Raw genomic sequence first — 17,806 nt, 5'->3', positions numbered from 1 at the left:
ATTGTAACAGACAATAGCTGCCTTTCTGGACAACTCCACTATCAGTGGAAACTAGACTTTTTTATCAGTTCTTATAATACAACACAATAATGTGATAATTAAATTAGCAAGACATTATAATTTTTACTGAAGTTTGAGAATACTAGGACAATTTGATGACAAAATTCACAAATTGATGATGTTTCAAATTTTGTTTTGCCCGCATTCTATTAGGTTTACGCACTCATCCCACAAAGTGGTATAAAATATAGTGTTTTCCTAGTAGCTTTTAAAGGGTATTTAGTATTTGTCAGGTATCTTGTAAATCGATTTATTTTTCTGTGTTTGCAATCTATGTTTTTGTTTATTGATCACAAATTACATTGTGACATGCAAATTTCATGACATTTAGAATAACGAAAACGGAGTATGGAATAGGGTTTTTTCTCATGTTCCTTACACGTGAAGAGACAGGCACATACAAAACGTGATGTTTCAGGGCGACACAGCTCTTTGTTCCGACTTGCCAAATATATACCTAAGTGAGGAGGTTGTCTTAGTGATAATTAAGGCGAGGCCAATTAATCAAGTACCACATCTTTATATGAAGGTGATATAAGCATATGGGTAACTGGATTGGGAGGCATAGCAGATACATCCAGGAATTTCTGGGTCAAAGATGTCAAACTCCAAAGACTGAAATCATTGAGATTTGAGGGTTCTAGTCTAAGAATTGCATTTTAATGGAAAAGTACCATTATTTGGAGTGAGACTCCATTGAAAACTATTGCAAAAAATCAATGTGACAGAAAAAAAGTGACAGTTACCCCAGACCTGTTAAGTTGTTAATCCTTAAAACAGATGGGAAAAAAACTACTGTCTCCTACTAATTGATATACCTTCTCTTCCCTGCTGGGCCCCTCAAATTCACTCCTGATTGTCTGCATTACCCAGCAGCAGTCATTCAGGATAAAGGAAGCTGCCCAGCCCCCTAGCAGCAGCCCTGCTCGGGGAAATCATGCAACCCCCAAAGCCGGTCAGGTCACTATGTCCACAGAGATAATACCGGACACATACATGTCCAGTATTACCTCTAATTTTTGTGCAGAGATAATCAGCTTAATAGTACAATGTTTCACATCTAGGAATTGTCAAAATGCCCCCCCCCCCCCCCCAATAGAAAGTGCTTATTTACAATAACTCTCCCCCCCCCCCCATTTTATTTTTTATTGGAACCTTAATCAGGAGGGCCTACTTATAAAATTATCAAAGAATTGTTGCAAAAATCACTAAAAAAACATTTGTATTGATACAAATTGTGAGCTCTTGCCATATTCAGTAGAGCTAGATATGTAAAAATATTGCTTTTAAGAAATATCATTTACATGCAGTTACGTGACAGTGGTATGTTTGACACGATTTGTCTTTATACAGATTCTTGCACACAATTAATAAGTAAGCCAGAGGTGGTGTTACAAACAAGAGATAGATTACCGTTAATGTGTGTCCTCTCTCTCTCCTTGACATGAAATCCAATTTTCAACATGAATCTATCATCCACTGCTATCCAGTGGTGGGACCACCTCAATATTACCACCAGGAAGTGTGCTGGCACTTTGTACAACTAAAAATGGATGAGCCGCATTGCAGCCAAGGAATAAGGGGAATGTTGCATCTCATCGCAACTTCCTCTTTATTTATGGCCTGTCTCAATAGGCAGTCAAAGCTTAAAGAGAGTTCAAATGTCAAGTCTTCCTCTGAAAAAAATAAATACAGAAACATCCTGAGGCACTTCCTCCGGCTCTGGTTATTGTAAGTGTTCTTAGAGAGAGCACTTTTACTTCTCTACTCCGTCTCCCCTACAGAGTCCTCCCAAAGAATAAACAGGTGCTACTCAATCTGTTGCTCGTGCAGAACCCAAACCAGCCCCAGACCAACATTGCTATTGCTGCACTATACAAGGTATATATACTATAAACTATACGAGCTTCTGTTCAGGCGCACACTTTACGTTGTATGTGCCTAGTTCAAAATTACATACCGTACCTTCCCCTTCCACAATCTCTACGTTATATAGCGTGCCTTCATACTCTCTAAAACTAAACTGTAACAATGAAAGACCATCGCAGAGCTGGTCTGGTGGGTTTAATCTCTAGATATGCACATGAAACCACAGCTTTTTTTGAGACTAAATGGAAATGTTACATGTTTAAGAATAATGTGAACGCATAATTTTTTATTATTTAAAAAAATAAATAAATAAAGGAGGGGGGGGGGGGAATTCTATTAATATTTTTGTTTCAGTGCAAATATTCAACATTGCACCAGTAATTACACTGAAACAACATAATTGTCTTTTTGTCTCAAAACTTCTCCAAGCTTTGCTCCATAAGGACCCGTGCTGATGCGCGCTGCTGCTCGGCAGTGAGCCCCTGCAGCCGCAATGAGAGCGGCTTTAGCAGGGGCTCGCTTACGCAAGCGTGCGGAAGCGGAAGTCTTACCAAAATTTTAAATTCAAGCGCTCAAGGGAGCGCAGGGCCGGTCACGTGAGCGGTTCGCCCAATGAGGGCGAACCAGCTCCGTGACGTCACATGCCGTCCCCCCCCCCCCCCCGACACGCCCCCGGACGGCGCGTGGTCTAAGGCCAGGGAAAGCACCCGCTTTCCCTCAGCCTCAGCGCACCTCCGCCTAAGGCTGCGTCCTCTGTTCCGCTGATGGCGCTCATGCTTGAGAGCGACGACGTCACCAACTCTCCAAGCATGAGCGCTCGGCTGTCCGGCATATTTTTTGTTTTCGCATGAGCAGGGGGAAGGGGTGTTGGCAGGCGCGTTGCCAGGGGTGTGGCTGATCAGTGATTGGCACTGATTGGTTGAAGTGGTCATGTGACCCCTCAGCGCGCCTGAAAGACAAATTAATCTGTCTCGGCAAGCACCTAGAGCCTTCAAGCATACGGGCGCGCCGTGTGAGCGTGGCCGGACACCTTCCCATTCATTGTGCTGACCGCGCTAAGTGGCACAGAGGACGCAGCCTAATACACAAGCTAAACGATTAAAACTTGGAGGAAAAAGAGCTTATAAAGAGCTAATTTAATTTAAAGAATTAAAATAACACCACTATTTTATTACCATAGTACTGCACATGCAGACCAACGGAGCCCTGGAAAACTGCAGAAGAGCTTCTGTGCTAAACACATTTAAAAGAAGAGATCAAGAGCACATGTGGAAGTCACATTCATGTCTGCACTTCTGTGTTCAAAAGCAACAGTGAAGAAAACTACTGTCATTTTTTTTTTTTTTATAAATCAGAAGCACGGTTGCAGCCACTGTTAATAAATCCACACGGGCCTCAGGCCAAAATGAACATATGTTTTTAATCTGTTTTTACAAAAAGACCATTCCATATAGAACGGAGCAACACACTGTAGGCACAATAGCAGTCGCTATTTTTATACTTAGAGGGGTGGGGGTTATTCACTAAGCAGTAGTAGCAATCATTGTTAAAATACTCCATAGAAAATATTGTATATGTACAATACACACACATTATGTATATATATATATATATATATATATATATATATATATATATATATATATATATATATATATATATATATATATATATATATATATATACACATACACATACACATACACACACACACACATTTTAAGTTATAGTGGCTGAAAAAGGCAACAAAAAACCTCCACCGTTAGCATATAGCCAATAAAGAATATCACTTGTGAGCACATTCACATGTCTTAGACAGGTCTGCAACCTAGCATACAGTGCTCCCACTGCAGAAAGGGATTCTGAGAAATGACATGCAAATGAGCACACGTGTCACCTTTTGCCTGGAATATCCATTCACATGGAGCCCATGGGCCGCAAACAGAAATTGGTCCACAGAAAACTTTACAACGAAGTTAAAGACACTGATAATAGAACAAAACAGTGCAGCAACACACTGTGCAACAGTATGATCCTTTAACATTGAGTGTTCTATTGTTGTGACTGGCTGTGGATCTTGGCATATACAGTTGTGTGAAAAAGAACGTACACCCTCTTTGAATTCTATGGTTTTACATATCAGGACATAATAACACTCATCTGTTCCCAAGCAGGTCTTAAAATTAGGTAAATACAACCTAAGATGAACAACAACACATGACATATTACACTGTGTCATGATTTATTTAACAAAAATAAAGCCAAAATGGAGAAGCCATGTGTGAAAAACTAAGTACACCTTATGATTCAATCGCTTGTAGAACCACCTTTAGCCGCAATAACTTGAAGTAATCGTTTTCTGTATGACTTTATCAGTCTCTCACATCGTTGTGGAGGAATTTTGGCCCACTCTTCTTTACAATGTTGCTTCAGTTCATTGAGGTTTGTGGGCATTTGTTTATGCACAGCTCTCTTAAGGTCCAGCCACAGCATTTCAATTGGTTTGAGGTCTGGACTTTGACTGGGCCATTGCAACACCTTGATTCTTTTCTTTTTCAGCCATTCTGTTGTAGATTTGCTGGTGTGCTTGGGATCATTGTCCTGTTGCATGACCCAATTTCGACCAAGCTTTAACTGTCGGACAGATGGCCTCACATTTGACTCTAGAATACTTTGGTATACAGAGGAGTTCATGGTCGACTCAATGACTGCAAGGTTCCCAGGTCCTGTGTCTGCAAAACAAGCCCAACTCATCACCCCTCCACCACCGTCCTTGGCAGTTGGTACAGCTCAACCCCGTTATAGCGCGATCCCCTTATAACGCGGTCTAAGCATGGCTCCCGATTTGAAAATCTCAATTTTGCCGCGCGAGGACTGACCGGCATCTAGATCTCTCTCCTAACTTCATTGGGCTGTGTCCACGTGCTGACTAACGGACACATACACACATACCATTTGGAAATGTAACATTAATACATTTTGTATAACACACATGCAGGGATCGAACTCAGGACCTTCCATATACTGATATCAATGCCTTACCTCTACACCACAGGCTTGGTGTGACAAGACGTACCCTATAAATATATTTATCCTATACAGCACATTGCCACAGTGCACTATGCAAATGTTACATGTTGTGGTGTAGAGGTACAGACCTTAACTAGCATATGAAAGGTCCTGGGTCCGATTCCTGTATGGTATAATTTATATATTAAAAAAAAAAAAAATAATGTATAAATTATTATTGTATTTTTATTATATTGTATAATTATCATTAATATTAATCATTATTAATAATAATCAATAATAATAATCATCAATGATGATTTTTATTAATGATGATGATAATTATTATTGATTATTATTATTAATAATCAATAATAATAATAATAATATTGATGATTATTATTGATTATGATGCTACCATGCTCCGCGGTCACCCGGGGACTCACACCCGACACCCCTTGGGCTGTCAACTCACCTTTGTCGGCGTGGAGGTGTACTGATCCCAAGCCTGGGACCGTCGGTACCGTCGTTGTAGGCCGGACTGGCCGTGGTAGGGCCCACGGGCCCACCGCAGGGTCTGCAGTATCAACTGAGGTAGCAGCAAGTGGCATGGAACCCCTGGAGCTTCTGGACACATTTAGCAGGGCGAATGGGCCCACGCCATCCGTGGCAGGAAACAGGAATGGAACGGCACCCGTCGGGGTAACATGTCGCGAGGTAGGCATACAACTCTGCAGACACAGGGCTGGCAGGCCGCAGATAGTAGGTGCCACAGTGCTGGCACCGAGCATTTAGGCCCACAGGGCCACCAGGTAGGCGACAGTGCACGCACACACTGCGCAGATGGATTTACTCTCCAACCCTCACTATCAGATAGCCACCTGGGAGGGAGTAGTTGGATACTTCTAAATCCAGAGATTCGCTAGAGGCAGCCATGTTACAGTGATTCCTCACAATGGTATGACAGCTCTTCTCTCTCTTACAGCTCACAGATAAATGACCCTTCAGAGGCAGGGCTAGCCTCCCAGCACTAGTTTCTCTAGGATTGGCTGATGGACTCGCTGTTAGCTCCTCCCCTGGGTGGAATTAGAAGCAGGGGTGGAAGCAGAGTGTGACCTGCTCTGACTATGCCAGTCACGTTGAGGGGCGGGGCCAAGCTTTGGCGCTGAAAGAATGCAACTTATTTTGCAACTTTTGCAGATTTTGCAATTGCAAGCCCATGCGGTCTACTGCTCTGGCAGGAGCGCCATTTTGGATATCTTTACTGCGCGACCACCACGCGGTGGCAGCCTTTTTAGATCACTCATTAGGTGCACAGGATCCCTGCCACATACCACAGGGCCTGTCCCTTTTTGCTCTTTCAACCCCCAGCATGGAAAGTCTAGAGCCTGCCAGGTACACAATCTTCAAAGCCACTGCAATAGATGGTTCCTTGTTGGCCGCGGCCAATTGGGGTACACGCTCCCAGGACAATGTTCCCTTCTGGGAGCCCCAAATACAGAATGTGTAATGAACCAAGTGGGGGTCATGTTACCACGGACACACTGTCCGGTATGACTCCCCCACAGTACGGGGTACGCCGAGCACAGTGGTGCTAGTTTGCTGTACCCCTCCCCTGTTTACCCCCTCTGAGGGTCATTGTGCTTCCAGGTGCCCCATTCCACAACAACTAATGCAGCTGGTGGTCCCCTATATGGCAGAGTATAAAAATCAGGGTACACACTCCCAAGAGTCACACAGTAACCTGGTGGGAGCCCCCTCAGAAAACCTGGACATGGACCGTGGGGGTCACGCTACTGTCGGACACAGTCCAAGGCGACTCCCCCACAGCACGTGTACTGTGTGGACATTGAAAATAGCACAATGTATCACCCTGTGATACCCCCTTTGACGGTCAGGATGCTGCCGGGGCCCTGATCTCAGAAACAAATGCAACAGGTGTTCCCTTAATGGCAGCGTACACAGATTGGGGTACACGCTCCCAAGAGTCACACAGTCTCCTGGTGGGAGCCCCCAATATAGAACATGACTGGGTGAAGGGTATACACGCTCCCTGATGCTGGATGCGCCCAACACCATCCATTAAGGAAAGGTTCAGGGATTTCTTATCTCTCCACCAGCCTAGCCCTGTGAGGATTCCCCCTTTCCCGCACAGTCTACACTGGCGACACACTTTATTCGAGCTTGGCTAGTCCCACGAATTCGGGTATACCCGGGTGTATTGAGGTTTGTGACTGTTTTCTGCCCGAGTGCATTGAGGTATTTTCCAGGCAGGGATTGAAGCATTTTATTCCCGCTGGCTGCAATACTGCACAGTATATATATATATACTGCATTACAATTCATGAATTTATGCCATCTGGTAGACACGCGAAGCATTGCAGCCTATTAAATCTTAATCATTATCATTTAACAGATCAGCTGCCCGTCAGCCAGGCATGAACCCAGGCTGGGAAGGCAAACGCAACGGGGCTTGTCAGAGGTGAGGAGCGGCGCATTCCAGGTATCTGACTGGTACATACTGGGTATTTGCTCGAATAAAGTGTGTCGGTGCAGTATGTGCTTGGTGCCCCGGGGCTTCCCCGTACATAATGGGGCTTACCCCTGGCCCTCTTGCTCCAAAGTGAAGTATGGGTGGCCAAGGGTCCCTGGCAGTATACCATCAGAGGCCCTGGCCTTTTTCTGCATTCGCTGCTTTCTGAAAACCTGCCTTGATTGATCTCAGCAGCGCCTCCAAATGTAACCCATGTCTGCCCCCCCCCCTTGGGAGAAGGATTGAATTACTCTCTTAGTGTGGTGCTGAGGCATACCTGCTAGTTCAGGAAAGCTGAGTAGCCACGATGGTAGGGGCAACAGGACAGTCTTTTGGGTGGTCTCTGGGTTATTGCTAGTAGTTTCAGCGCCTCCAGCTGTGACGGGATCCTTGGTAAAAGGATGTCCACTGCACTCCTTACCCCTCCTGCCCAGGAACTGACACCCAGGCAGAGGTATGGTGAACAGACAGCTTTATTGGACATGCTGCAGCAGCTCTTCACACAGCATAGTTCTTATAGTTCAACATCCCTGGACTTCAGGATGGTGCTTGCCCGATAGTATGGAACCTTGAGTCTTGTTGTCCTCAGGACCTTAGGCCTGTACCCATCACCAATAGGCTTACACAGGCCATGAGTCACCACCTTACTTCCATCACTTACAAGTGGGCGAAAAGGGGGGTCAATGGCCATAGATTAACCCATGAAGGCCCTGAACTTACTAGGGACTTACATTACAGATACACTGTGGGGGAAAGAGAGGTACGTATGGACATACCATGTTACACTAGTTATAAATACAAAATACACATAATTCTGCTTTAATTTAAATTGTATGAGTCAGGTATTTAACATGAGGGGTACAACAACAAAACATGTCATACTGTATGCATGAAGTCTTCATATATGGAAGTCACATTTATTGAAAATTTGCATTACTTTTTAGCACTGAATTGTTAATGCATTAAAAAGAATTAATCTTAGTGCCTATCCTCCATCATATCAGTTGACACTAGTGGAAAAAAAAAAGGTGAAAAAAAACCCCATCAAACTGTCAACCTGACATTGGATAACTTAAGGAAATTGGCTACCTCATCTTATACGTTTGTATAAGATGAGGCATCTTAAAATGAGACACTCACAGCTCAGTATCAGTCTAGCAGCCACTCTGAGAAGAGCAATGCAAAATATTTTTTTTGGTGGGGGGTGGGGGGGTGGGGGGGAGGAGGGGCAAAGAGCGCAACTGCTGCTATTTATTAAGCTTAGGAAGGAACTCATACAAAACTGAATGTAACAAGAGATCTTACCTATCGATGTCCCATCAAGTCCCATGATGCACTTCATCACCTTCATGATCTGCTCTGTAACAGGTGGGGACATTGATGTTGCATAAACTGCACTATGTGAATGAGTTCTCAGGAAGTCCACAAGCTCCTGCAAATGGAAAGATGTTAAGAACTTTAATTGGAACTCAACAGGTTCCCATTCAAAACAAAAATGTTGACTTAAAAAAAAAAAACGCTCTCCTAATCACGTTTGACCCATACCTGTGGCAAATATGCAAATGGTTTAAGATCTCTAAGAAGATGCCCCAATATTTGCTCAAAAAGATTACATGATAGACTAGAGTCTTGACATCTGCTGTTCATCGTTGTTACATTTTCTGTGTAACAGATTTTACTTGCGAGTTCCACTGCCCGTGTTCAAATTTGTGGAAAAGAAATAAAAAGGCCACTTTAGCTATGGAGGAGACAAACACTTCCTAAAAATTACTTCATGAGACACACACACTTTTTATAATTATTTTTTTTAAGCAAACCCCCCAGAAAAGTTGGAACAATGTTCAAATAACCATATTTTACAAAATCCTAAAGACGAGAATACAATGGACCATATTTAGTAAGAAATGCTACTTTCTAATATACCTTCTATGAGCCAAAGGGGGCCCTGTTAATTCAGGGATGTTACTCCGCGAAATAAATTTTACAGGCAATTCACATGGGCCATAAAGGACCATGGTTATAAAGTCCCCGGGTAGGCGTCTTATTGCGTAATCCTGTTTAGTAAATATCCCACTAACGCTGGAAATATTCAAGTGTGTTGTAAGATATTGTGCCTATTCTGGCACTAACCGCCATTCAAGTCAATGGTAGTTACCATCATCATCTTTTCAAACCAAGCAGAACTGGATGCAGATTTACAGGTCTTTATTTTATAAACTTTCTAAAACAGGACCAATGGGGAAAAGCATGAAAAAGCGACACTGTTGTTCTTTAAAGAATGCACAACTTTGTACATTTTAGGAGGACAAATCTTGTGAAGAAGAAAACCTTGATTTAAGAAGAGCCTGTGCTCCCCACATTGTAAGATCTTATGTTTAATTGCAAATACTATCACAGGATTAGGGTAACAGCAATGGGCACGGCATGTTCCCCTATCTATGATAATCTATATCTATGGCAATGGACGGACCAGATTGTATTGATCACAGGGATATCAAAATACACTGATCATATCCAATTATGGATTAGATTTATAATGACCTTTTACTGATCTGGAAGGGACTGAAAAAACGATTTAATGCATTTGTTGCGTTTTGAATTGCAATAGGCTCAATTTATAGATGACCGATTTGGTCTTCCAATATTTACGCCTTGAGAAATTGCTCAACAACAGAAAAATGTAACAAAAACAGGCAAAAGATTTATAAGCACAAAAACAATACGATGCATAAATAAATTCAACAGACAATGGTCACAGATAAAAAAAATAAAAAACATATTTGCAATACACTGGAATATCCTTTTAGTGGATGATGATTTTAAGCCTGTTCGGTGTCCAAAAGCAGTGACAAGTACTGTATGAGATCGCTGTATCAGATCTTTAGCTCAATAGCCACTTTGTACTTAAAGCACTAATGAACAGCTAGCTGGCTTTCATCACAAATACTGTAGTTGGTTCAAATACAGTAAATATAATGACTGCAAGGCGGGCAGGTTTAGAATACCAAGTAAGCATTTCTTCTATTCGGATGAAACAGACAAATTTAAGATACAACACTTTATTAACTGCAACCAACTGAATTATCTATCTGGTCATGTGTACAGTACTGGATGTGGTGTAAAATTTGTGGGTAAAACTATCAGATCGGTCAGACAACATATTGTTTTTTAAATATTAACAGCATCAATATGTCTGACAGCCCTCTGCACACCATGCAAATAACCATCATTATGGTAAAGTGAATTGTGTGAAATTTATTGGAATTGACTGAATTAAAAGCCCAATTTTAATAGATCTTGATAATAAATGCTTTAAATGAAAAATGAAGTCCAGCAGGTTTAAATAAGGGATTTACAGTATGTTTTCCCCATTATCTGAAGAATACAGAATTATTTATCTTTAATACATTCTAAAGGACAAAAATGTATGCAAAGTATAACTATGTATAGCAATAAAATTGAATACAGTTGAGACAAATATATAGTTAAATGTACATCAACTCCGTCCTGTGTGCATCATGACAATATAATCTACGTGAATTATTCATTACATGGGTTATCAATAATGGTTTTATATCTAATTATAGAAGGAGCCCCATGTATATTTGTATATTTATGTAACCCTACCTGCCCGGCTCCTGGGGAGTTAACATCAATCTCTTTATTATTGGCTACTCAGAAGGCTTTACCTTATTCAGGGTGCTGGCAGGGGTGGATTTACAAATCCACCGCCCTTTGGCACTTGCTTGTGTCTGCCGCTCTGCTTCTCCTTCAGAATACAGCGCCAAATGACGCCGCGGATGTCCCCAACGTGACGTTGCGCGGTATCACTTACCATGGTAACGCGGCGTCATGACGTCATTTGACGGTGCACCATCACGGTTGCCATGGCAACGAGACGCCGTGTGACATCGTTTGTGACGTCCGCGGCATCATTTCATGCTCGATTTTGAAGGAGAAGCAGGGCGGCAGAACGGAGGTGGCCGGCACAGGCAAGTCCTTTCCATTAGGTCCGATAGGCCTGCGAGTGCGGCAAATCCAAAATGTTGCCGCCTTAGGCCTGGGCCTGACAGGCCTAATTTGAAATCTGACACTGGGTGCTGGACTAGGGGGGCTGGGCGATGAAGTAGCAAAGATATTGTGTTTGTATTTAGACATCAATTTTAGCTGCAGTGTTTGTGTACAATACGATCAGTGGTATATACATGAAAATAATTTTTGTACTGTACCCACACTGCCCACAAATAAAAGGGTTTACCTTTTTTCCAGCAATGTATCCTCCCACTGCACCAAAACTTTTGGTGAATGTGCCCATCAACACATCGATATCATCCGGGTCTATTCCAAAATACTCCACCACTCCTCGGCCTGTTGGTCCCACTGCACCGACACTGTGTGCTTCGTCCAAATACAGGTAGGCCTTATACTTCTTCTTTAAAGCTACGATCTCCGGTAGACGAACAATAGAGCCTTCCATGCTGGATAAAAAGCGTTAAAGAGTAAAAAGGTAAAGCGTCTGCAATGTGTAATGAATAACAAAACTTGATAAGGAGATCCCTCTCCACAATATTCATTATCAAAAGTATTCACCACCTGAGGAAACATGGCCTCCATGTGTTCTGAATTAATTAGGCCTTAAATGGAACCAGACTACACAGGTCAAACCAAATTCTTACAGCCCTGGCAGATCAAAGCGAAACCCTTAATCATTCGCGATATATATACTCCATGGCTGGATGTCGGAAAGAAAAACAGCGCAAAATGAGCACAACCAAATATTAGGAGGGCTTGTTGACTAATCCCTCCCCCCCGCCCCCCAAAAGGCTGGCTTTTTGATGATTTTTTTTGAATGATATATATATTGATCAAGAACAAATTGGTTACACTGTAGTTTTTCCTGTTACTGACAACCTCTGACCAGTTCCAGTCATGGCTAGTAATATTTTTTTTTTAATTTAGTACTGCTTAAGCTTTAAAAAAAGAAGAAAAAAAAGAAGTTATTATAAGGACCAGATGTTTTCTTGCATTGACAGGCTGTGATTCCTAGATTAGGTGAAGACTTTATTATTATTTTTTACATTTTTTAATACCATGAACATACAAATAAATTCACCTAACAATAAATGTACCAATATTTAGTCACGCACTGAGATGCCTATAGGACTTCTATTTATTCCTACTGTCTCTGTCCCATTAGATTGTAAGTTCTGTGGGGCTCCCTTTGTTTACACATGTATAATGCTCTTATCACTAATTATACATGTCCAGTAAATTCCTGTACTGTAATTGTTGACAAGCTCCCATTGCACTGCATGTAACACGATTGTATTATATCAAAATAAATTACATGTTACACTGCAATGCCTTCATCACGCAAGTCTGTTATCTCATTTGACACGCATGGATTGTTCCCATGATACAGACAACTATATTGCAATGACATCCACGTAAGCCAATAGTGAAATAGAGTAACTATACACAAGAGCAAATATCACGGTTTACTTTTGTTTTTTTGCTATATTTATATTTGCTGGTTCATAAATCTGTGTGAAATTGTCCAAAAATCTTTCAACATTATGAGCATGTACATTTTTATTTATGTAGCAGCAACCATGTATGCAAATCTTTACAGCAATAAAATGCTGCAAAAGTAATGCAAAGTAAGGATACAGCCCTTTAAATATAAAGATTGTTTTCTACCAGTTTCGGCCCTTAACAGCCTAAAATTTTAATGAGTGGTATGTTGGGAGAAATATGTCTTTATTGTGCAAGCGGCAAGAACACCCATTAGAAGCTCCGTAGCATAGTCGGATCAGACCCACCGGAAGGTCCTAAGTAAACTCCCGATCCGACAAGTATAGACTAGGAATGCCATGCACCAAAACGGGATAGTGATCCCAGAGAAGTGTGTGTGCGCGCCAACAAAGGTCAACCTGAGATAGGGCATTATTGAAGCTATGCAGGAGATCAGCAGGAGATCACCAATCTAACTAATACTAAGGGGGGGGAAAGTTGTGTGTGCGGAGCACGCGCATTGTAAGTGAAACTTCTTTGTGTTTTGTCCCAGAAATGTTATTTGCAATGGTGATGTTTTTAATTCAATAAGTGTATAATTTATTTGATTTATTTTTGTGTTGAAATTTCCATGCTATCACTTGGAATACATGATATATGTATCTTACTTTAGTTATCATAAGTCAATTATATTTGGGATTTTAAAGTATCTAAATGCCGTTACTCTCAAAAGTCTTTCATTCAATGTAAATCATGAAAATCAAAAACACAATTTCAGTGACGAAACGCAAAGAAGAACGTGCGTGCTCGGCACACACCCTCTCTTATTTTTTTATAATTATTACAGCTACTATATTATATTAATCTATATACAATTCATGTGTTATATGTTTACACACCTTGCATGTCTTCCACTTCTGCCTTTTGATTATAAATGGTACATTTCAATTTTTTTTTGCTTATGCACTTCTATATTTATACTCACTTGGAATTCTTCTAGTAACAGTGGTGTGTGTGGGAGGTGGGGGGGGAGTGTGTCCCCTCCCTTCTGAGCTTGCGCGTGCCGGGCGGCCCATTCTGCGCATGCGCGGAGTCCGGCGGACCCTTCTGCGCATGTGCGGAGTCCGGCGGACCCTTCTGCGCATGCGCGGAGTCCGGCGGACCCTTCTGCTCATGCGCGGAGTCCGACGGACCCTTCTGCGCATGCGCGGAGTCCGGCGGACCCTTCTGCGCATGCGCGGAGTCCGGCGGACCCTTCTGCGCATGCGGAGTCCGGCGGACCCTTCTGCGCATGCGCGGAGTCCGGCGGACCCTTCTGCGCATGCGCGGAGTCCGGCGGACCCTTCTGCGCATGCACGGAGTCCGGCGGATCCTTCTGCGCATGCGCGGCCATCACCAGGCCATGACGTAACTTCCGTTACGCATTTCCGTTACAAGCAACGAGATTTTTCCCATCAAAACACTGTAGGTGCCACCAAAGAAGTTTCACTTCAACAAGCATAAGTACCTCCTCAGCGTAGGAGTGAGAGCCAGCAGGGGAAGAAACACAGAGTAACCGTATTGTTTGACACCAGGTAATTTCGGAAGTGAAGTCTGTCTGCTCTATGGGGAGCATTATAAACGGCTGTGAATAAAGCTCTTGTTTGTTCTATAAAAGCTCCTGGCACCCATTATTCTGTCTGCATATCCACGCCCAGCCTGCACAGACCCAGCACCGGTATGAGAGATGAAGCGCAGCTATGCACACATATCTCCAACTCGATGTAGACGCCTTTAGAGCCGGGCAAGGAGGGTTACATGCATATGAACCTTTCTGCTTTAATAGAGATGTGGATGGAAGAAACACAATGCACTCTTAATTTCCACTAAGTAAAAACAGCTAATTGTTTGCTTTAACATCTGTTTGGGGAAGCCAATTAAGTGACTCACACAATGTTTTCTTTAGTCAAGCTAATTAGGTTCCTTATTTACATGCAAGGCTATACACTTTTTCAAAACTTGGTTAAAAACGATAAAACAAATATGTATAATTTCATTTATATAATATCAACCATGTACGCAGCGCATTACAACGTAACAGTAGGAGGTGAATAATGTACATTATAAACAATTGGAATAAGGGCAATAGGTAAATGACAACATACGGCTAAACGAGTCCCTGCCCCAAAGAGCTAACACTAAGTGCTACGTCCGGAAGCTTACAGACATTAGGAGAGAAAAGTTAATTACTGTACTTTTCCTTACAGTGCTTGCACTGCAGCAAGGGATTCTGGGAAATTACATGCAAATGAGTACACAATGTGTTACTTGAAATGCAGACAGAGGAGGTCAAGTGCATCTGGAGTTAATAGCAAAGGCATAACACATTTAAACGAACTGCTTCTTCTAAGGGTGGATTTTCAGCTGGGATTTGAATGTGGAAAGTGAAGGTTCTTTGACGAATATGGAGTTCCATAGGTAGACAGAGATTAGTAAAATTAACCGTTTAAGGCGGGAGAGGGCTGTAGAAGTAAAAGGTGCAAAGATGAGACCACCTTGGGTTGAGCTTAAGTGACGAATAGGGGTGTATATTTAAGAGTTGGCAAGATAGTTTTTGTCAATACAGTGCTTGGTAACCATGGAAATGTAGGTAAAGGTAATTTGCACCCTCATTTTTATTTTTTAGGTTAATTGAACAAAACTGCTACACGGAAGTAATTCAAATTCTTCAAAGAATAGGTATTTTTTTTCATATTTGTTGCTATAACTGAAGTAATTGTAATATAATTGAAAAAAAAAAAAAAAAAAAAAAGGATGCTATATGAAAAGTAAATATGTAAAGCAATACCCTTAATAACCAAGCAAACTTCTTCGATAAAAGAAAAAGCAAAATCATCACCGCTCCAATACAAGCTGCACCCTGCATCAATAGGAAGATTTCAGCAGGCTTTGGAAAAGCAGCAACAGCAGCTGCAGCTGCACTGCGTTCTGTGCACCATGTAACCAACAGTGATATTTGGCATTAACATGTTGGTGGTCCCATCTCTAGCTGATCAAAGAGTTTAAGAACGTAACGTTTCTCTGTTGTGCCAAATTCTGTTTATTTAGTGTTTAATCTGATCAGAGAGAGAAGAGATGTCCAGACTGCTCAGGATCAGCAGGTCAGTGGTAATGTTGTGCTAGCATTGAGTGACAGGTGTTTAGATAAAGGCTGGTTTATGCATTTGGCCTGTCGCAGATAACACTTGGATTATGCTGGATATACTGGATAAGGAGCAGCCTGGAGGAATTCTCTAAGAAATGTCTCTAGGTTGCAACAGTGAGAGACTTCTAACGGTACCAAAAATATGTGCTCAGATAGGCGAAAAGGACTTCTATTGATTCAAGATGTGGAAGATAAACTATGAGGAAATCTGGTTACAGATCATGGCTAATGACAGCATTTGTTTAATAATCAGAATTAGCCTTTTCCTGTGACCCCTGTCTACTCTTGCTACACTTTACAATCAAGACAAAAATGTCAGCATCATTATTAAATTGTTTAACTGGCCAATATGTTTCCAAAGGAATATATAGAATTATATAAAAAATGCCTTTGTATTATATTGTATTGTATTGTATGTCTTTATTTATATAGCGCCATTAGTGTACATAGTGCTTCACAGTAGTAATACATGTGGTAAACAAATACATAACAGATAATATAAATAACAGATCATGGGAATAAGTGCTTTAGACATAAAAGTAAAATTTCGGAAGAGGAGTCCCTGCCCCGAGGAGCATACAGTCTAATTGGTAGGTAGGGAGAATGTACAGAGACAGTAGGAGGGAGTTCTGGTAAGTGCGTCTGCAGGGGGCCAAGCATTATGTATCGTGTTTAGAATATCCACAGTGCTATTCATATGCTTCATTAAGCAAGTGTGTCTTAAGGTGGGTCTTAAAGGTGGATAGAGAGGGTGCTAGTCGGGTACTGAGGGGAAGGGCATTCCAGAGGTGTGGGGCAGTCAGTGAAAAAGGTTTAAGGCGGGAGAGGGCTTTAGATACAAAGGGGGTAGAAAGAAGACATCCTTGAGAAGAACGCAAGAGTCTGGATGGTGCATACCGAGAAATTAGGGATGAGATGTAAGGAGGGGCAGAAGAATGTAAAGCTTTAAAAGTGAGGAGAAGAATGGAGTGTGAGATGCGGGATTTGATCGGAAGCCAGGAGAGGGATTTCATGAGGGGAGATGCTGAGACAGATCTTGGAAAGAGTAGAGTGATTCTGGCAGCAGCGTTAAGGATAGATTGTAGGGGAGACAGGTGAGAGGCAGGAAGGCCGGACAGCAGGAGGTTACAGTAATCAAGACGGGAGAGAATGAGGGCCTGAGTCAGAGTTTTAGCAGTCGAACAACAGAGGAAAGGGCGTATCTTAGTTATATTGCGGAGGAAAAAGCGACAAGTTTTAGAAATGTTTTGAATGTGAGGGGCGAATGTGAGAGAGGAGTCGAATGTGACCCCTAGGCAGCATGCTTGGGCTACTGGGTGAATGATTGTAGTTCCAACAGTAATGTGGAAGGAGGTAGTAGGGCCAGGTTTGGGAGGAAGTATGAGGAGCTCTGTTTTAGCCATGTTGAGTTTAAGGCGTCGGAGGGCCATCCAGGATGATATAGCAGAGAGACATTCAGAAACTTTGGTTTGTACAGCAGGTGTAAGGTCAGGTGTTGAAAAGTATATTTGTGTGTCGTCGGCATAGAGGTGATAATTAAACCCAAAAGATGTTATTAGGTCACCTAGAGAGAGTGTGTACAGAGAAAAGATAAGAGGTCCCAGGACAGAGCCCTGGGGTACCCCCACAGAGAGATC

The 17,806-nt window shown here is 42.1% G+C and overlaps 1 protein-coding gene across 2 annotated transcripts in view; it reads right to left on the bottom strand.

Moving 5' to 3' along the window:
* The window catches only part of SPTLC3 (serine palmitoyltransferase long chain base subunit 3), a 129,620-nt gene that overhangs the window by 25,036 nt on the left and 86,778 nt on the right, over window positions 1-17,806 (bottom strand). For both annotated transcript variants that reach the window (XM_075596051.1, XM_075596050.1), the window contains exons 8-9: window positions 11,730-11,949; window positions 8,777-8,903 (exon numbers count right to left, since the gene is read on the bottom strand). In XM_075596051.1, coding sequence (XP_075452166.1) covers window positions 8,777-8,903; window positions 11,730-11,949 — 347 coding nt within the window. The remainder of the gene's footprint in view (window positions 1-8,776; window positions 8,904-11,729; window positions 11,950-17,806) is intronic.

The sequence above is a fragment of the Ascaphus truei genome, chromosome 4 (genome assembly GCF_040206685.1).
Source record: "Ascaphus truei isolate aAscTru1 chromosome 4, aAscTru1.hap1, whole genome shotgun sequence".
NCBI lineage: Eukaryota > Metazoa > Chordata > Amphibia > Anura > Ascaphidae > Ascaphus > Ascaphus truei.
The sequence above is the reverse complement of the archived record's forward strand: the minus strand, read 5'-3'. Positions and strand labels throughout refer to the sequence as shown.